This window comes from Oncorhynchus gorbuscha, linkage group LG16, assembly GCF_021184085.1.
Source record: "Oncorhynchus gorbuscha isolate QuinsamMale2020 ecotype Even-year linkage group LG16, OgorEven_v1.0, whole genome shotgun sequence".
Lineage (NCBI taxonomy): Eukaryota > Metazoa > Chordata > Actinopteri > Salmoniformes > Salmonidae > Oncorhynchus > Oncorhynchus gorbuscha.
The window spans coordinates 85,086,533-85,107,380 of record NC_060188.1 but is presented as its reverse complement, the minus strand read 5'-3'; the positions used below and the strand labels follow the sequence as shown (position 1 = coordinate 85,107,380).

Genomic DNA, 20,848 nt, shown 5'->3' with positions numbered 1-20,848 from the left:
TGCAATGACGTCCATAGCTTCTCTAACTCGTCGATCCTACCAGCGTTGAATTCAGAAGCTTTCTCAAGGTCCACAATACTCTGGCCATGCGAAGCGACCGTTCAAATGACGCTCTCGATTTTGGTGTCCAGCTCAGCAATAGTGGCCTTAAGATCCTCAGCTATAGCAACACGGAGCTCCCCCAAAGCCCGGGTAAGTTCTGTAAGTGTCACGTTGTTGCATGTGCCTCCCGCCATGTCTGTCTCGTTGTTTAGTAGGGAGTAGGCCTCCGCTGTGGATTTATTGTCCTCTGGTCGCTTATTACTCGGCATTTTCATATATAAAGTTACAATCTTGTATTAGAAAGAAACGTTTGTTGTAAAAAGTGCCATAAAGTAGGTTAAATTAGATTATTTCGCAAAAAAGTTGCAGGAGCCTCTCACGCACAGCCGTTCACTCCAACATGCTAGCTCCGCCTCCTGGAAAACATATTTGATGTAACCAACTAGCTACATTACAAATTCAGATGTTGCAATATTCCACCACTTTACAGATCCCAGATCATCCCTTATGGGACACAGACGCCAATCAATCAATTAATCAATCAGTCAATAATGAAATCAACCAATCAGACACATAGAGACGTCACTGCACCTCAGACTGTTGACGGTTGTCCTGCAGGACAGGGTCCTCTACATCTAGTACAGACAGCTCCAGTTCTACGTCTCTGTCCAGTTGATGCTCTGTCGTGTCTTTACAGTAGTCAGTCTGCAGCATGTCTCCTGCACCAACCTTCTCTCCACTGCTGAAGGACCGCCGAAGGGCGGCTAGCTGTTCACTGTTAACATACAGGAATGGTGGCAATTTAAGATTATCTACAATATCTTCATTGTATGTGCTGCTTCAGATATGCAACATTACAGTAAAACAGTGGCTTGGTACTGTATGGTACTGCATTGTATTGTACTGTACTGTTATCACATGTTTTCTGACTGAAATGGTGTAAATAGCTGATGTACTGACAGCAGAATGAGAGACTTGTGGAGTACAGAACAGAGGACTAGATTCCCCTCTCCAATCAAAGCTACAGAGAGACTGTTAGTCAGAGTCAGAGGGGGGTACAGAAGAGAATGTGAGCAGCAAGCAACGACAGACCTGAGAGATGCTCTATGTTTAGTCTGAGGAGAGAACTGACTGCAGCACAATGAGAGAGGAGAGGAAAGAGAAGAGAAGAGGAGAGGAGAGGAGAGGAGAGGAGAGGAGAGGAGAGGAGAGGAGAGGAGAGGAGAGGAGAGGAGAGGAGAGGAGAGAGGAAAGAGAAGGGGAGAGGAGAGAGGAAAGAGAAGAGAAGGGGAGAGGTGAGAGGAAAGAGAAGAGGGGAGGAAAGAGAAGAGAAGGGGAGAGGAGAGGGAAGGGGAGAGAGGAGAGAGAAGGGGAGAGGAGAGAGGAAAGAGGAGAGGAGAGAGAAGGGGAGAGGAGATATGAAAGAGAAGGGGAGAGGAAAGAGGAAAGAGAGGAGAGAGAGAGGGGAGAGAGGGGGAGAGGAGAGGAGAGGAGAGGAGAGGAGAGGAGAGGAGAGGAGAGAGGAGAGGAGAGGAGAGGAGAGGAGAGGAGAGGAGAGGAGAGAGGGAGAGGAGAGGAGAGGAGAGGAGAAGAGGAGAGGAAAGAGGAGAGGAGAGGAGAGGAGAGGAAAGAGGAGAGGAGAGAGAAGGGGAGGAGAGAGGAGAGAGAAGGGGAGAGGAGAGAGGAGAGAGAAGGGGAGAGGAGAGGAGAGGAGAGGAGAGAGAAGGGAAGAGGAGAGAGGAAAGAGAAGAGGAGAGAGGAAAGAGAAGAGGAGAGGAAAGAAGGGTAGAGGAGAGAGGAAAGAGAAGAGAAGGGGAGAGGAAAGAGAAGAGAAGGGGAGAGGAGAGGAGAGAGAAGGGGAGAGGAGAGAGGAAAGAGAAGAGAGGGGGAGAGGAGAGAGGAAAGAGTAGGGGAGGGGAGAGGAGAGAGAAGAGAAGAGGAGGAGTTGAGAGGAGAGAGGAAAGAGAAGGGGAGAGGAGAGAGAAGAGGAGGAGAGAGAAGAGGAGAGAGAGAGGAGGGGGAAAGGAGAGGAGAGAAAAGAGAGGAGAGAAGAGGAGGAGTGGAAAGGAGATAGGAAAGATAAGCAGAGAGAGAAAGAGAAGGGGAGAGGAGAGAGAAGGGGAGAGGAGAGGGAGAGAGAGGGGGAGAGGAGAGGAGAGAGAAGGGGAGAGGAGAGGAGAGAGAAGGGGAGAGGAGAGAGGAAAGAGAAGGGGAGAGGAGAGAGGAAAGAGAAGAGGAGAGGAAAGCGAAGAGAAGGGGAGAGGAGAGGAGAGAGAAGGGGAGAGGAGAGAGGAAAGAGAAGGGGAGAGGAGAGGAGAGAGAAGGGGAGAGGAGAGAGGAAAGAGAAGGGGAGAGGAGAGAGGAAAGAGAAGAGGAGAGGAAAGCGAAGAGAAGGGGAGAGGAGAGGAGAGATAAGAGGAGAGAGAAGGGGAGGAGTGGAGAGGAGAGAGAAGAGGAGGAGTGGAGAGGAGAGAGAAGGGGAGAGGAGAGAGAAGAGGGAAGATGAGAGAGGAAAGAGAAGGGGTGAGGAGAGAGAAGAGGAGGAGTGGAGAGGAGAGAGGAAAGAGAAGGGGAGAGGAGAGGATGAGTGGAGAGAGGAAAGAGAAGAGGAGAGAGAAGGGGAGAGAGGAAGGAGAAGGGGAGAGGAGAGAGAATGGGAGATGAGAGAGAAGAGGAGGAGTGGGGAGGAGAGATAAGGGGAGAGAGGAAAGATAAGGGGAGAGGAGAGAGAAGAGGAGGAGTGGAGAGGAGAGTGAAGGGGAGAGAGGAAAGAGAAGGGGAGGAGTGGAGAGGAAAGATAAGGGGAGAGCAGAGAGAAGAGGAGGAGTGGAAAGGAGATAGGAAAGATAAGCAGAGAGGAAAGAGAAGGGGAGAGGAGAGAGAAGGGGAGAGGAGAGGAGAGAGAAGGGGAGAGGAGAGGAGAGGAGAGAGAAGGGAGAGGAGAGGAGAGAGAAGGGGAGAGGAGAGAGGAAAGAGAAGGGGAGATGAGAGAGAAAGGAAAGAGAGAAGAGGAGAGGAAGGAGCGAAGAGAAGGGGAGAGGAGAGGAGAGAGAAGGGAAGAGGAGAGAGAAAGAGAGGGGAGGAGAGGGGAGAGGAGAGAGAATGGGAGAGGAGAGAAGAGAGAGAAGGGGAGGAGAGAGGGGAGAGAGGAAAGATAAGGGGAGAGGAGAGAGGAAAGAGAAGAGGAGAGGGAGAGAGAAGAGAAGGGGAGAGGGAGAGGAGAGATAAGAGGAGAGAGAAGGGAGAGAGAGAGAGGAGAGAGAAGGGGAGGAGTGGAGGGAGAGAAGAGGAGAGGGAGAGAAGGAGAGAGGAAGATGAGAGAGAGAGGAAAGAGAAGGGGAGGAGAGAGAAGAGGAGGAGTGGAGAGGAGAGAGGAAGAGAAGGGGAGAGGAGAGGATGAGTGGAGAGGGAAGGAGAGAAGAGGAGAGAGAAGGGGGAGAGAGGAAGGAGAAGGGGAGAGGAGAGAGAATGGGAGATGAGAGAGAAGAGGAGGAGTGGGGAGGAGAGATAAGGGGAGAGAGGAAAGATAAGGGGAGAGGAGAGAGAAGAGGAGGAGTGGAGAGGAGAGTGAAGGGGAGAGAGGAAAGAGAAGGGGAGGAGTGGAGAGGAAAGATAAGGGGAGAGCAGAGAGAAGAGGAGGAGTGGAGAGGAGAGAGAAGGGGAGAGAGGAAAGAGAAGGGGAGAGGAGAGAGAAGGGGAGGAGTGGAGAGGAGAGAGAAGGGGAGAGAGGAAAGAGAAGGGGAGAGGAGAGGAGGAGTGCAGAGGAGAGAGAAGGGGAGAGAGGAAAGAGAAGGGGAGAGGAGAGGAGAGAGAAGAGGAGGAGTGGAGAGGAGAGAGAAGGGGAGAGGAGAGGAGAAAGAGGAGAGGAGACAGAAGGGGAGAGAGGAAAGAGAAGGGGAGAGGAGAGAGAAGAGGAGGAGTGGAGAGGAGAGAGGAAAGAGAAGAGTAGAAGAGGAGTGGAGAGAGGAAAGAGAAGGGGAGGAGTGGAGAGGAAAGAGAAGGGGAGAGGAGAGGAGAGAGAAGGGGAGAGGAGAGGAGAGAGAAAGGGAGAGGAGAGAGAAGGGTAGAGAGGAAAGAGTAGGGGAGAGGAGAGAGAGAGAGGAGAGAGGAAAGAGAAGGGGAGAGGAGAGAGAAGAGGAGGAGGAGAGGAGAGAGAAGGGGAGAGGAGAGAGAAGGGTAGAGAGGAAAGAGTAGGGGAGAGGAGAGAGAAGAGGAGAGAGGAAAGAGAAGGGGAGAGGAGAGAGAAGAGGAGTGGAGAGTAGAGGGTGAAAACAACACTTCCAACACAGTCATGATGAGCAAACTCTCAGCTGCATACATACAATAGGACCTCGAAGTAAAAAGACAAGATAAGAAAGACAAGATAAGAAAGACAAGATAAGAAAGACAAGATAAGAAAGACAAGATAAGAAAGACAAGATAAGAAAGACAAGATAAGAAAGACAAGATAAGAAAGACAAGGTATAAAAGACCAGATAAAAAAGACAAGATAAGAAAGACAAGATAAAAAAGACAAGATAAGAAAGACAAGATATAAAAGAAAACAGGACAATGCCTTTGTTTAGCGTGAAGAGAGAAAGGGGGGATAGCTCTACATATATATAGTATAGTATAATATAGTATAGTATTATATAGTATTTTATAGTATAGCATTATATAGTATAGTATTACATTGTATTATATAGTATATCATATTTTATAGTATTATATAGTATAGTATTATATAGTATAGAATCCATACTGTACCCCTCTAGGAAACTGGAGTGGCTGGAAGAGTCAGACCCCCCGGAGCTCCACCTGTAGTCCCCATGGCCGATGTGTGGACCATAATCTGTTAGAACCATAGATTTACAATAACAACATTGAGCAAAACTATTATAATACATTTTCCCACCCTTGTCAACACTATGCTTAAGTGAATGCATGGGAGAGCTGGTTGCAGTGAACCACGGCTCTGCTGAGCCTGCTGAGAGCTGGTTGCAGTGAACCACGGCTCTGCTGAGCCTGCTGAGAGCTGGTTGCAGTGAACCAGGGCTCTGCTGAGAGCTGGTTGCAGTGAACCACGGCTCTACTGAGCCTGCTGAGAGCTGGTTGCAGTGAACCACGGCTCTACTGAGCCTGCTGAGAGCTGGTTGCAGTGAACCACGGCTCTACTGAGCCTGCTGAGAGCTGGTTGCAGTGAACCACAGCTCTGCTGAGAGCTGGTTGCATTCAGAGACTGGCCTGGAGATGAACAAACTTTCATTTATATTCACGCTCTAATCCCCCCACATGTTAAGAGGATTCTGCTCTGTGCTAGCCTAGCAGCCGGTCCTAAAACACATGTTTCGAGGATTCTGCTCTGTGCTAGCCTAGCAGCCGGTCCTAAAACACATGTTTAGAGGATTCTGCTCTGTGCTAGCCTAGCAGCCGGTCCTAAAACACATGTTAAGAGGATTCTGCTCTGTGCTAGCCTAGCAGCCGGTCCTAAAACACATGTTTAGAGGATTCTGCTCTGTACTAGCCTAGCAGCCGGTCCTAAAACACATGTTAAGAGGATTCAGCCGGTTAAGAGGATTCTGCTCTGTGCTAGCCTCCTAAAACACATGTTAAGAGGATTCTGCTCTGTGCTAGCCTAGCAGCTGGTCCTAAAACACATGTTTCGAGGATTCTGCTCTGTGCTAGCCTAGCAGCCGGTTAAAACAAATGTTTAGAGGATTCTGCTCTGTGCTAGCCTAGCAGCTGGTCCTAAAACACATGTTAAGAGGATTCTGCTCTGTGCTAGCCTAGCAGCTGGTCCTAAAACACATGTTAAGAGGATTCTGCTCTGTGCTAGCCTAGCAGCTGGTCCTAAAACACATGTTTAGAGGATTCTGCTCTGTGCTAGCCTAGCAGCTGGGCCTAAAACACATGTTTAGAGGATTCTGCTCTGTGCTGTGCTGGCCACATGTTTAGAGGATTCTGCTCTGTGCTTGCCAGTCCAAAACACATGTTAAGAGGATTCTGCTTTGTGCTAGCCTAGCAGCTGGTCCTAAAACACATGTTCAGAGGATTCTGCTCTGTGCTAGCCTAGCAGCTGGTACTAAAACACATGTTAAGAGGATTCTGCTCTGTGCTAGCCTAGCAGCCGGTCCTAAAACACATGTTGGGGCGGCAGGGTAGCCTAGTGGTTAGAGCGTTGGACTAGTAACCGGAAGGTTGCAAGTACAAACCCCCGAGCTGACAAGGTACAAATCTGTTGTTCTGCCCCTGAACAGGCAGTTAACCCACTGTTCCTAGGCCGTCATTGAAAATAAGAATTTGTTCTTAACTGACTTGCCTAGTTAAATAAAGGAATAAAATAAAATGTTAAGAGGATTCTGCTCTGTGCTAGACTAGCAGCTGGTCCTAAAACTAGCATATCTGAAAGAGAAAATGAACTAGGGAATAACAATTCTTTCTTCTGCTGTCATTTCACAGTAAATCAGAGACATAACTAGTCATAGATAGGATATATAAAACATAACAAGAGAGGTATAATATCTTATTCCTTTACATTTGAACTCCAACGCCCCACTTCCTCCCCCATCCCCTCCTCACCTCTGAAGTTGATGGGGATGGTGCTGTTGCTTCCCTGGCAGGCTGTGGCCTGGACCGGGTCGGTGGTGTGGTATCCTGTACGGGAGGCGCGGGATATCACCCCCCATTTGGAGATGATAGGCCCTTCTCCAAACGGTATGATGGGCCCCTCTCCAAACGGTATGCTGGGGTCCTCGTCTTTGAGACGGCGGTAGGGCTCAAACGGTATGCTGGGGTCCTCGTCTTTCAGACGGCGGTAGGTTTCAAATGGTATGCTGGGGTCCTCGTCTTTCAGACGGCGGTAGGTTTCAAACGGTATGCTGGGGTCCTCGTCTTTCAGATGGCGGTAGGTTTCAAACGGTATGCTGGGGTCCTCGTCTTTCAGACGGCAGTAGGGATCAAATGGTATGCTGGGGTCCTCGTCTTTCAGACGGCGGTAGGGCTCAAACGGTATGCTGGGGTCCTCGTCTTTCAGACGGCGGTAGGTTTCAAACGGTATGCTGGGGTCCTCGTCTTTCAGACGGCGGTAGGTTTCAAACGGTATGCTGGGGTCCTCGTCTTTCAGACGGCGGTAGGGCTCAAACGGTATGCTGGGGTCCTCGTCTTTCAGACGGCGGTAGGGCTCAAACGGTATGCTGGGGTCCTCGTCTTTCAGACGGCGGTAGGTTTCAAACGGTATGCTGGGGTCCTCGTCTTTCAGACGGCGGTAGGTCTCAAACGGTATGCTGGGGTCCTCGTCTTTCAGACGGCGGTAGGGCTCAAACGTGTGTAGCCACCGCGTCCTTTCACCTTTGTCTACTTCCTGAAAGACAAAGCATTAGTAGAAAACATAGACATTTTCATTTGTTAGTGTAGATAATGTCACAGTAATTGTCTAATTTGTCATGTGATGCTAGACTATATTGTTATGTTCTGTAGGATCTATATGTGTCTGTGTGGCAGTTTGGTTGAATTAAGAAGGCATGTTGTGAGACCCACTAAGTTTTCGGAGCGGGAGTGAGCTGAGGCCTTGTGATACTCTGGTTCAAAGGGGCTGATGCAGGTACTGATGGTTCCACAGGACCAGGGAGAGTAGTGGGACAGATTCTCCTCTCCACGGAACTTACAGTTCATACACTGACCACCACCACCGTCATCATGCTAGAGAGAGAGAAAGAAAGATAGACCGAAAGAAAGAACGAGAGAGAGAGGGAAAGAGAAAGAGGGGACGAGGGAAAGAGAGAACAGATAGCCAGAGAGAAAGAGAGAGAGACACACATTTGAAATGTCTTTATTCTTTTGGAACTTTTGTAGGTGTAATGTTTACTGTACATTTTTTATTGTTAATTTCACTTTTGTTTATTATCTATTCGTCTTGCTTTGGCAATGTAAACATACGTTTCCCAAGACAATAAAGCCCTTAAATTAAATTGAATTGAAATTGAGTGAGAGAGAAGAGAGGGAGGGGGGAAAATAATGGAGGGATGGGGATGGGGGACAGAGAGAATAGGGGGGAGAGAGTTATGAGGACTCCCAAACACAAACTGAGACTCTCTATGCTGTAGCTACCAGTTGCCAAGCAACAGTCACAGTCTAAAATAGCTTTGGATTCAACACAGCTTTTGGGCCAGAATCAAAAACACACACAAACAACATACAATACTGTATAAGTCAGCATTCTTTACCTTGATTTCATGGGGCAACAGAGTGGAGAAAACTGATTACAGTATGCCTTTTATACTTGTGCTATACACAAACGTTCTCTCTCTCTCCCGGTCTCTCTTTCTCTCTGTCTTTCTCTCTCTCTCCCTTTCTCTCCCTGTTCGTCTCTCTTTCTTTCTTTCTCTCTGTCTTTCTCTCCCTGTCCATCTCTCCCTCTCTCTCCCAAATCAAATCAATTTTATTTGTCACATACACATGGTTAGCAAATGTTAATGCGAGTGTAGCGAAATGCTTGTGCTTCTAGTTCCGACAGTGCAGTGATAAAATAACACGTAAAAAAAACAAAAAAACTGCATAGTTTCCTAGGAAAGCGAAGCGAGGCGGCCATTTCTGTCGGCGCCGGAAGTACCCTGTCCGTCTCTCCCTCTCTCTCCCCTGTTCGTCTCTCTTTCTCTCTGTCTGTCATTCTCTCTCCCTTTCTCTCCCTGTCCGTCTCTCCCTCTTTCTCCCTGTCCGTCTCTCCCTCTCTCTCCCTGTCCGTCTCTCCCTCTCTCTCCCTGTCCGTCTCTCTCTCTCTCTGTCTGTCTTTCTCTCTCTCTGTCTCTCCCTTTCTCTACCTGTCCGTCTCTCCCTCTCTCTCCCTGTCCATCTCTCTCTCTCTCTGTCTGTCTCTCTCTCTCCCTGTCCGTCTCTCCCTCTCTCTCCCTGTTCGTCTCTCCCTCACTCTCCCTGTCTTTCTCTCTCCCTGTCCGTCTCTCTCCCTGTCCGTCTCTTCCTCTCTCTCCCTGTCCGTCTCTTCCTCTCTCTCCCTGTCCTTCTCTCTCTGTCCGTCTCTTCCTCTCTCTCCCTGTCCGTCTCTTCCTCTCCCTGTCCTTCTCTCTCCCTGTCCGTCTCTTCCTCTCTCTCCCTGTCCGTCTCTTCCTTTCTCTCCCTGTCCTTCTCTCTCCCTGTCCGTCTCTTCCTCTCTCTCCCTGTCCGTCTCTCTCCCTGTCCGTCTCTCTCCCTGTCCGTCTCTCTCCCTGTCCGTCTCTCTCCCTGTCCGTCTCTCTCACTGTCCGTCTCTCTCACTGTCCGTCTCTTCCTCTCGCTTCCTGTCCATCTCTCTCCCTCTCTCCCTGTCCTTCTCTCTCCCTGTCCTTCTCTCTCCCTGTCCTTCTCTCTCCCTGTCCTTCTCTCTCCCTGTCCTTCTCTTCCTCTCTCTCCCTGTCAGTCTCTTCCTCTCTCTCCCTGTCCTTCTCTCTCCCTGTCCGTCTCTTCCTCTCTCTCCCTGTCCGTCTCTTCCTCTCTCTCCCTGTCCTTCTCTCTCCCTGTCCGTCTCTTCCTCTCTCTCCCTGTCCGTCTCTTCCTCTCTCTCCCTGTCCTTCTCTCTCCCTGTCCGTCTCTTCCTCTCTCTCCCTGTCCGTCTCTCTCCCTGTCCGTCTCTCTCCCTGTCCGTCTCTCTCCCTGTCCGTCTCTCTCACTGTCCGTCTCTCTCACTGTCCGTCTCTCTCACTGTCCGTCTCTTCCTCTCGCTTCCTGTCCATCTCTCTCCCTCTCTCCCTGTCCTTCTCTCTCCCTCTCCGTCTCTCTCCCTGTCCGTCTCTCTCCCTGTCCTTCTCTCTCCCTGTCCTTCTCTCTCCCTGTCCTTCTCTCTCCCTGTCCGTCTCTTCCTCTCTCCCTGTCCGTCTCTTCCTCTCTCTCCCTGTCCTTCTCTCTCCCTGTCCGTCTCTTCCTCTCTCTCCCTGTCCGTCTCTTCCTCTCTCTCCCTGTACTTCTCTCTCCCTGTCCGTCTCTTCCTCTCTCTCCCTGTCCTTCTCTCTCCCTGTCCGTCTCTTCCTCTCTCTCCCTGTCCGTCTCTCTCTCTCCCTGTCCGTCTCTTCCTCTCGCTTCCTGTCCATCTCTCTCCCTCTCTCCCTGTCCTTCTCTCTCCCTCTCTCTCTCTCCCTGTCCGTCTCTCCTCCTCTCCCTGTCTCTCTCTCCCTGTCCGTCTCTTCCTCTCTCTCTCTGTCCTTCTCCTCTCTCTCCCTGTCCGTCTCTTCCTCTCTCTCCCTGTCCGTCTCTTCCTCTTCCTCTCCCCTGTCCGTCTCTTCCTCTCTCTCCCTGTCCGTCTCTTCCTCCTCTCCCTGTCCGTCTCTCTCCCTGTCCATCTCTCTCCCTGTCCGTCTCTCTCCCTGTCCGTCTCTCTCCCTGTCCGTCTCTCTCCCTGTCCGTCTCTCTCCCTGTCCGTCTCTCTCACTGTCCGTCTCTCTCACTGTCCGTCTCTCTCACTGTCCGTCTCTTCCTCTCGCTTCCTGTCCATCTCTCTCCCTCTCTCCCTGTCCTTCTCTCTCCCTCTCCGTCTCTCTCCCTGTCCGTCTCTCTCCCTGTCCTTCTCTCTCCCTGTCCGTCTCTCTCTCCGTGTCCGTCTCTCTCTCCGTGTCCTTCTCTCTCTCCGTGTCCTTCTCTCTCCCTCTCTCCCTGTCTGTCTTTCCCTGTCCGTCTCTCTCCCTCTCTCCCTCTCTAACCTCTCCCCCTCTGCCTCTCTCCCTGTTCGTCTCTCTCCCTGTCCCTCTCTCTCCCTCTCTCTCTCGTTCTATGGTCGTGACTCACAACGGATGTACAAACACACTCTGTGTACATGCAGGCCTACGTACCTCTGCACCAAAGTCTACGGTGAAGACGGGGGAGGACTGGGAGGGCCTGTTCACGTTGCCGTGGTGATGGTGTGCCCACTGCTCCTGTTTCCGCCTGAACAGATCCTCGCATCCAAGAGGAAAACGCCCATAAGAGTTCTGGAGAGGGAGAGGGAGGAGGAGAGAGAGAGAGGGGGAGAGGGAGGAGGAGAGAGAGGGAGAGAGAGAGAGAGAGAGAGAACACTGTATATATACATAATATGACATTTGAAATGTCTTTATTCTTTTGGAACTTCTGTGAGTGTAATGTTTACTGTTCATTTTTATTATATTTTTGTTTATTGTCTACTTCACTTGCTTTGGCAATGTTAACATATTTTTCCCATGCCAATAAAGCCCTTAAATTGAAATTGAATTGAGAGATGGAGAGAGAGCAGGGGTTAGAGTTGTCTGAGATCTCCCCCATGTACACTAACCATCTACAACAACATTAATCATAGCCTTCAATAGGAGGAGGAGGAGGAGGGCAACGATGAGGGAAACGGAGGAGGAGGGCAGGAGGAGGGCGATGAGGGGAAACGGAGAGGGGAGGGAGGGGGCAACGATGAGGGAAACGGAGGAGGAGGGAAACGATGAGGGGAGGGAGGAGGAGGAGCAACGATAAGAGGAAACGGAGGAGGAGGGCAACGATGAGGGAGGGGGAAGCGGAGGAGGAGGGCAACGATGAGAGGAAAGGAGGGCAACGGAGGAGGAGGGCAACGATGAGAGGAAACGGAGGAAACGGAGGAGGAGGGCAACGATGAGAGGAAACGGAGGAGGAGGAGAGGAAGCGGAGGAGGAGAGGCAACGATGAGAGGAAACGGAGGAGGAGGGCAACGATGAGGGAAGCGGAGGAGGAGGGCAACGATGAGAGGAAACGGAGGAGGAGGGCAACGATGAGAGGAAGCGGAGGAGGAGGGCAACGATGAGAGGAAACGGAGGAGGAGGGCAAGAGGGAAACGAGGAGAGGAAAGGGAGGAGGAGGGCAAGAGAAACGGAGGAGGAGGAAACGGAGGAGGAGGGCAACGATGAGAGGAAACGGAGGAGGAGGGAGGAGGGCAATGAGGGGACACGGAGGAGGAGGGCAACGATGAGGGGACACGGAGGAGGAGGGCAACAATGAGGGGACACGGAGGAGGAGGGCAACAATGAGGGGACACGGAGGAGGAGGGCAACAATGAGGGGACACGGAGGAGGAGGGCAACGATGAGGGGACACGGAGGAGGAGGAAGAGAATATGTGGGTGACAATGAGTTTGCTATGCTAATTGGGAGGAGAGGAGAGGCAGGAGGAATAGAAAGGCATGATAAAGCCAGTTGTGTTCAAGACTGTTCTGCTTGCAGAGGAGGCTATACAGTAACCGTACCCTGTGCAGTGCTGCTCTGTGCTCCCCCGCTGAGCAGTAGGGGCTGTCCAGGGAGGCGTATCTCTCTCGAAGGGGGGGCTGGTACACAGAGGAGTGCAGCACCTCGGGAGGCAGCGAGTTACTCCTGGCGTCCTCTCGGTGGTACAGCTGGGGCCTCCACATGTGCCGGCTGTCATACAGGGGAGCGTAGCCACCGTGGGCTGGGGCCAGGGGCCCGTACTGGGGGACCGATGAGGGACCGTAGGGAGAGGGACCAGTGTGCTCCCGTGGTGGGGGCAAGGAGGGGTACTGCTCTGAGTACAGAGGGGACATGGAGGGAGGCAGAGAGGACTCTGGGACATGGCTGGAACGGAGGAAGCGAGCCACGCAGGGTTTGTGGTGGTGTATCGCAGAGGGGTAGTAGTTACCTAAAGAGGGACAGAAGACATCATCAGTGAGTCTACATAATACCTTATTTAGATGATGAAAGATTGAATAGAGTGAAACGGACACACCTGGATTCAAAGGCATTTGTTTTCAAATACTTTAGCTGCAATTGACTATGGTTTTCTGGAGCAATGGAACCAATGGAATAGTCTGTGCAAACCCCGCCCCTCTGGCAGTCAGGGAGGCTCAATCAAACGCTAACGTATTTGAAAGAGAACAAATGCTATTCAACCCAGGTCTGACAGACACCGGTTACAATGTATCTTAGATGGCTGTACTCACTGGCTGGCTGGTAGGGCTGCACGTCGTAGGGAGGTTGGGGGTCCTGGTAACACAGTTCAGAGGACTGAGGTTGGTGGGGAGGGGGCTGAGGAAGGGGTCTTATCATTAGGTACTGGGCCTGTTTGGGGTGTGCAGAGTCACACTCTAGTCTAGACCCTGGGCCATAGGGAGAAGGAGCTGAGGAGGAATTGTCTGGTGTCTTTGGAGGAGAAATAGACTTCCTGAAAGAGAGAGACAGAAAGAGGGAGAGAGACAGAGAAAACACTGTATATATACATAATGTGACATTTGCAATGTCTTTTTTCTTTTGGAACTCTTGGAAGTTTACCGTTTATTTTTTATTGTTTATTTCACTTTTGTTTTATCTATTTCACTTGCTTTGGCAATGTAAACATATGTTTCCCATGCCAATAAAGCCCTTAAATTTAAAATTGAGGGAGAGAGAGACAGAAAAACAGAGAAAGGGACAGAGAAAGAGAGAGCGACACAGCGGGAGACACAGAGAGAGACACAGAGAGAGACACAGAGAGAGAGACACACACAGAGAGAGACACAGTGAGAGAAACAGCGAGAGACACAGAGAGAGACACAGAGAGAGACACAGAGAGAGACACAGAGAGAGACACAGTGAGAGAAACAGCGAGAGACACAGAGAGAAAGAAACAGAGAAAGGATGTCAGTCTAGAGAGACTGTAACTGACAATTAACCTGTAAGTCTATGTCGTTGTTTTTTGGCTTAATTGTTTACGTGTTCGCTATGCAGGAGTAATGATAAGACTAGTGGAACTACGTGGCTAATAACTGTTGTAACGGGGATCATTATTGTAGCAACACACTTTGGAGGGAAGGCAATCCCGCGCTGTGTTGGCCAAGTTGTCATGTCTTCGGATGTAGTTCATAAAGGTTGAATTGTGTGTGTTAGGATGGTAACGTTATAATTAAGGTTGAAGCGTGAATTCATGCCAGGAATAATACGTGTGAAGTTTTTGATTTCCTCCCTTCTGTAATAAGCAGCCAATGAGGTATTTTTCATGTGTTCAATCTGATACTGTTATAGCTCCGGCTAAACTGTTTATGAATGTAAGCACTTCAGAGTTATACCAAGCTAATAAGTCACCCATGAGGTAAGGAGGTTGTAAGAGTGTGTTTAACTGTCTTTTCATTTACTTTATAGTTCTCACGGAAGGTGATAATTCTGACTAAAACTACAGAATAAAGCTGCCAGTTAAAATCAAGGAACGGTTGTGCTCGCGGGTACTGGAGGGAGCTACAGAGACAACAATATGACTCATTGTACATGATGACACATTAAAGACAGCTGAAACGTAAGAATATACAGTAAGTGACTGAATGTGAAAGTGAAAGTAATGCTGTACTGCTAGCATAAAGCATTACAGTAGAAGGATCATTATGTGACAGAGAATTACTTACTGTTCCATAGAGCCAGATGAGGATCGGCTGGAGCCTGTGGATCCGTTAAGTACAGACCTCTCCCTCTTCATCTCCTCCATCATATCCTCTCCCCTGGGCATGAGCTGGGAGGGTGTGGCCCCCTCCTTTAGGGACCCTGACCCCCCACTGTCTGAGCTCTTCAGGCCCCCAGTGCAGGCCTCCTCTCCTGAGTCGCCCCCCTCCATACTCAGAGCACTACCCATACTCCCCTGGGCCAGGAGGAAGGGCCGGCCCACGCCACTGATCTTCTTGTTTCTCATTCTGTTCCTTGAAAGGGGGAGGGAGAGGGTGGAGAGAGGGGGGGACAGAGAGAGAGACAGAGATAATTAGAAGGGTAGGTCCATTTAAGGTTTTGTTCACATAAAAGCTTTGATAAAAACTGGTCTGTGCATCGCATGCAAATGAGTGTGGTGGTGTTCTCCCTCACTTCTCTAGCTCGTCCTGTGTGTGTGCGAAGGTGCAGTTGGATCCTCGGGGACAGCCACCCTGCTGCCGGAGGTCTCGACAGATACTGGTCTTATATTTACTGTTAGGCTGCGGCTGCATGGGAAGGAGACAGACAGAACAATGTTACTGACAATAGAAAACCACTGTGCTTGATGAAGGACATATCTCTCACATATCAATGTCTCTCACATTGTCTCTGTTGTACATTTAACAGCTGTATTACATTTGCATGTGTGTATGAGCGTGTGTGATTTTGCGTGCATGTCTGTGTGCGTGCATGTGCTTCTGTGTGTGTGTGTATGTGTGTACATTTGCGTGTGTTTGTGTGTGTGTGTGAGTGCGTACGTGTGTGTGCGTACGTGTGTGTGCGTACGTGTGTGTGCGTACGTGTGTGTGCGTACGTGCGTGTGTTCTTGTGTGTGTGTGTGTGTGTGTGCGTACGTGCGTGTGTTCTTGTGTGTGTGTGTTCTTGTGCGTGTGTGTGAGTACGTGTGTGTGTTTGAGTACGTGTGTGTGCGTGCATACGTGTGTGTGTGGGTACGTGTGTGTGTGGGTACGTGTGTGTGGGTATGTGCATGTGTGTGTGGGTACGTGCGTGTGTGTGTGTGTGTGTGTGTGTGTGTGTGTGTGTGTGTGTGTGTGTGTGTGTGTGTGTGTGTGTGTGTGTGTGTGTGTGTGTGTGTGTGTGTGTGTGTGTGTGTGTGTGTGTGTGTGTGTGTGTGTGTGTGTGTGTGTGTGTGTGTGTGTGTGTGTGGGTATGTGTGTGTGGGTATGTGTGTGTGGGTATGTGTGTGTGTGTGTGTGTGGGTACGTGTGTGTGGGTACGTGTGTGTGTGTGTGTGTACACGTGTGTGTGTATGCGTGGGTGTGTGGGTGGGTACGTGTGTGTGTGTGTGTGTCCGTGTGTGTCCGTGTGTGTGTGTGGGTACGTGCGTGTGTTGTGTGTGTGTGTGTGTGTGTGTGTGTGTGTGTGTGTGGGGTACGTGCATGTGTGTATGTGTGGGTACGTACGTGCTTGTGTGTGTGTGGGTACGTGTGATGTCAATTTGTAAGTCGCTCTGGATAAGAGCGTCTGCTAAATGACTTAAATGTATGTAAATGTAAATGTCCGGTTCTGTACCTGTGCTGTCTCATGGCTCTTCCTACTGAAGTTGTGTATAAACTCAACCAGACCATGAACGACCACCTTCACCGCCAGCATCACACTCTCCAGCTCCTCCCAACACGGAGCCGCCGCTGCATCTACACCAAAACACACATCCCAAATCAACATCCCTGTCTCCTAGTCTGTCCACCTGTCTCACAGGCCCGGTCTGTCCACCTGTCTCACAGGCCCGGTCTGTCCACCCGTCTCACAGGCCCGGTCTGTCCACCTGTCTCACAGGCCCGGTCTGTCCACCTGTCTCACAGGCCCGGTCTGTCCACCTGTCTCACAGGCCCGGTCTGTCCACCTGTCTCACAGGCCGGTCTGTCCATTTCTTTACAAGTCTAGTGAGTCATAGTGTATTCACTGCAGGCAGTTTTCACCCACTAACATGAAACAATGGTGCATTATCATGTTAGGTCTTCTGTTCAGTACTATAGTTGGTGATGATCTAAACTAGGGCTTCCCAAACTCGTTCCCCTCCCCAGGTACACCTTCTGGTTTTTGCCCTAAAACTACACAGCTGATTCAAATAACCAACTCAACATCAAGCTTTGGTTATTTGAATCAGCTGTATAGTGCTTGGGCCAAAAATCAGAACGTGCAGCCAGAGGTTGGGAAACCCTGGACTGAACCTCATGGGAGTGTCATGGGGAAGCTGCTGGGTTCGCCAGGCCCTGAGCTAAAAGGTGTAGGTTGATCTGTACTGTGTCTGTGTCTACCTGGGCTGTGGTCGATGTTGGCCAGTAGTTCCAGGTGTGGTCTGAGGCTGTTCAGATTGGCTGGGTCTCCTGTTCTCTGTAGAACTATCGTCAGCTCCTGGACACTCTTTGCAAAGGATTCTGGGGACTGGAGCTGTGGGAGTGACCATCATCCAATAGAGTTAGTGAAGAAACACCTAACAACACAGTGAAGTGCAATTTAATATGGTTGTACTGAGTCTACACCATCGGTATTCAACCAGGGGTCAGCGGAGGTACTGCAGGGGATCCACAAAAAAATATGTTTTAATTAAAATAAAAGTGGAAAAAATGCTTTTATGAATATCTCTAGCAACAACAGAATAAACTAATTTTGAATGACATACCTACAGTAGGAAAAGAGGAGAATATCTTATTCCTGATAATGCCAACTTTATTTCTCAACTCCTAATGTTGAGCAAATTACACACACTGGAGTATATGACATGGGCTTTGAAAAAAAAAGAGTCAGTTATACTCACTGGAGTCAATTACACTCACTGGAGTCAATTACACTCACTGGAGTCAGTTACACTCACTGGAGTCAATTACACTCACTGGAGTCAGTTATACTCACTGGAGTCAATTACACTCACTGGAGTCAGTTACACTCACTGGAGTCAATTACACTCACTGGAGTCAGTTACACTCACTGGAGTCAATTACACTCACTGGAGTCAGTTACACTCACTGGAGTCAATTACACTCACTGGAGTCAATTACACTCACTGGAGTCAGTTACACTCACTGGAGTCAATTACACTCACTGGAGTCAGTTATACTCACTGGAGTCAATTACACTCACTGGAGTCAGTTATACTCACTGGAGTCAATTACACTCACTGGAGTCAATTACACTCACTGGAGTCAATTACACTCACTGGAGTCAGTTACACTCACTGGAGTCAATTACACTCACTGGAGTCAGTTATACTCACTGGAGTCAATTACACTCACTGGAGTCAATTACACTCACTGGAGTCAATTACACTCACTGGAGTCAATTACACTCACTGGAGTCAGTTACACTCACTGGAGTCAATTACACTCACTGGAGTCAGTTATACTCACTGGAGTCAATTACACTCACTGGAGTCAGTTACACTCACTGGAGTCAGTTATACTCACTGGAGTCAGTTATACTCACTGGAGTCAATTACACTCACTGGAGTCAATTACACTCACTGGAGTCAATTACACTCACTGGAGTCAGTTACACTCACTGGAGTCAGTTATACTCACTGGAGTCAATTACACTCACTGGAGTCAGTTACACTCATTGGAGTCAATTACACTCATTGGAGTCAATTACACTCACTGGAGTCAATTACAATCACTGGAGTCAATTACACTCACTGGAGTCAGTTACACTCACTGGAGTCAGTTACACTCACTGGAGTCAATTACAATCACTGGAGTCAGTTACACTCATTGGAGTCAATTACACTCATTGGAGTCAATTACACTCACTGGAGTCAATTACACTCACTGGAGTCAATTACACTCACTGGAGTCAATTACACTCACTGGAGTCAATTACACTCACTGGAGTCAATTACACTCACTGGAGTAACTGACGTGCTTTTTCAAAATTAGCCTCCGCAAATAAGCTATCAGTCAATAAGCTACCAGTCAATAAGCTATCAGTCAATAAGCTACCAGTCAATAAGCTATCAGTCAATAACCTACCAGTCAATAAGCTACCAGTCAATAAGCTACCAGTCAATAAGCTATCAGTCAATAAGCTACCAGTCAATAAGCTATCAGTCAATAAGCTATCAGTCAATAAGCTACCAGTCAATAAGCTACCAGTCAATAGGCTATCAGTCAATAAGCTATCAGTCAATAAGCTACCAGTCAATAAGCTATCAGTCAATAAGCTACCAGTCAATAAGCTATCAGTCAAAAAGTTACCAGTCAATAAGCTATCAGTCAATAAGCTACCAGTCAATAAGCTACCAGTCAATAAGCTACCAGTCAATAAGCTACCAGTCAATAAGCTACCAGTCAATAGGCTATCAGTCAATAGGCTATCAGTCAATAAGCTACCAGTCAATAAGCTACCAGTCAATAGGCTATCAGTCAATAGGCTATCAGTCAATAAGCTACCAGTCAATAAGCTACCAGTCAGTAGCCAGTCAATAAGCTACCAGTCAATAGGCTACCAGTCAATAGCCAGTCAATAGGCTACCAGTCAGAAGACGACTAGTCAATAGGCTACCAGTCAATTTAAAAATATATATATATTTCACCTTTATTTAACCAGGTAAGCTAGTTGAGAACATGTTCTCATTTACAGCTGCGACCTGGCCAAGATAAAGCATAGCAGTGCGACACAAACAACAACACAGAATTACACATGGAATAAACAACCGTACAGTTCATAACATAATCGAAAAAAAGAAAGTCTATATACAGTGTGTGCAAATGGCGTGAGGAGGTAGGCCATAAATAGGCCATAGTAGCGAAGTAATTCCAATTTAGCAGATTAACACTGGAGTGATAAATTAGCAGATGATGATGTGCAAGTAGAGATACTGGTGTGCAAAAGAGCAGAAAAGTAAATAAAAACAATATGGGGATGAGGTAGGTAGATTGGGTGGGCTATTTAGATGGGCTATGTACAGCTGCAGCGATCGGTTAGCTGCTCAGATATGTGATGTTTAAAGTTTGTGAGGGACATATAAGACTCCAGCTTCAGCGATTTTTGCAATTCGTTCCAGTCATTGGCAGCAGAGAACTGGAAGGAAAGGCGGCCAAAGGAGGTGTTGGCTTTGGGGATGGCCAGTGAGATACACCTGCTGGAGCGCGTGCTACGGGTTGGTGTTGTTATCGTGACCAGTGAGCTGAGATAAGGCGGAGCTTTACCTAGCATAGACTTATAGATGACCTGGAGCCAGTGATGACTAGAGCATACAGTTTGCAGTGGTGGGTGGTATAAGGGGCTTTGGTAACAAAACAGATGGCACTGTGATAGACTGCATCCAGTTTGCTGAGTAGAGTATTGGAAGCTATTTTTTAAATGACATCGCCGAAGTCGAGGATCAGTAGGAGAGTCAGTTTTACTAGGGTAAGTTTGGCGGCTTGAGTGAATGAGGCCTTGTTGCGAAATAGGAAGCCGATTCTAGATTTGATTTTGGATTGGAGATGTTTAATATGAGTCTGGAAGGAGAGTTTACAGTCTAGCCAGACACCTAGGTATTTGTAGTTGTCCACATATTCTAGGTCAGAACCATCCAGGATAGTGATGCTAGTCGGGCGGGCGGGTGCAGGCAGCGAACTGTTGAAAAGCATGCATTTGGTTTTACTAGCGTTTAAGAGCAGTTGGAGGCCACGGAAGGAGTGTTGTATGGCATCGAAGCTCGTTTGGAGGTTAGTTAACACAGTGTCCAAAGAAAGGTCAGATGTATACAGAATGGTGTCGTCTGCGTAGAGGTGGATCAGAGAATCACCCGCAGCAAGAGCGACATCATTGATATTTACAGAGAAAAAAGTCGGCCCGAGAATTGAACCCTGTGGTAGGCTACCAGTCAATAGAGTTTACATTTCCTCTTCCAATTATAATGTGGGGAGATCAAAATAATGAAAAACTATCTCTTAAATGTTTTCATTTTAAAATGTTGATTAATTCTCCTTGCCATTATCATTCACCTGATGACAAGACAAGTTGTGATTTTTTGTTGTTGTTGTTGCTAACGTATGGTGGGGATCCCTAGGTCGCTGGTGTGCCTGGGATGTGGTCCCTGGGACGTGGTGCCTGGGATGTGGTGCCTGGGACGTGGTGCCTGGGACGTGGTCCCTGGCAAACCGGCGTCACTGCAGACGTGGTCCCTGGGACATGGTCTCTGGCAAACCGGCGTCACTACAGACCCTGGTTCGATTCCAGGCTGTATCACAACCGGCCGTGATTGGGAGTCCCATAGGGAGGTGCACAATTGGCCCAGCGTCGTCCAGGTTAGGGTTTGGCCGAGGTAGGGTTTGGCCGGGGTAGGGTTTGGCCGAGGTTAGGGTTTGGCCGAGGTAGGGTTTGGCCGGGTTAGGGTTTGGCCGGGGTAGGGTTTGGCCGGGGTAGGGTTTGGCCGGGTTAGGGTTTGGCTGAGGTAGGGGTAGGGTTTGGCCGAGGTAGGGTTTGGCCGGGGTA

The 20,848-nt window shown here is 49.1% G+C and overlaps 1 protein-coding gene across 3 annotated transcripts in view; it reads right to left on the bottom strand.

The window, feature by feature from the left end:
* Positions 1 to 16,822, bottom strand: part of LOC123999573 (roquin-2-like) — a gene marked incomplete at its 5' end in the record, with an annotated part of 28,043 nt that extends 11,221 nt beyond the window's left edge. For all 3 annotated transcript variants that reach the window (XM_046305477.1, XM_046305478.1, XM_046305480.1), the window contains 11 exon segments: positions 634 to 817; positions 4,789 to 4,873; positions 6,601 to 7,381; positions 7,558 to 7,719; positions 10,833 to 10,970; positions 12,217 to 12,623; positions 12,925 to 13,145; positions 14,356 to 14,643; positions 14,804 to 14,916; positions 15,944 to 16,065; positions 16,690 to 16,822. In XM_046305477.1, the coding sequence (XP_046161433.1) occupies positions 634 to 817; positions 4,789 to 4,873; positions 6,601 to 7,381; positions 7,558 to 7,719; positions 10,833 to 10,970; positions 12,217 to 12,623; positions 12,925 to 13,145; positions 14,356 to 14,643; positions 14,804 to 14,916; positions 15,944 to 16,065; positions 16,690 to 16,822 (2,634 nt within the window).
* Between the last annotated feature and the right edge of the window lie 4,026 nt (positions 16,823 to 20,848).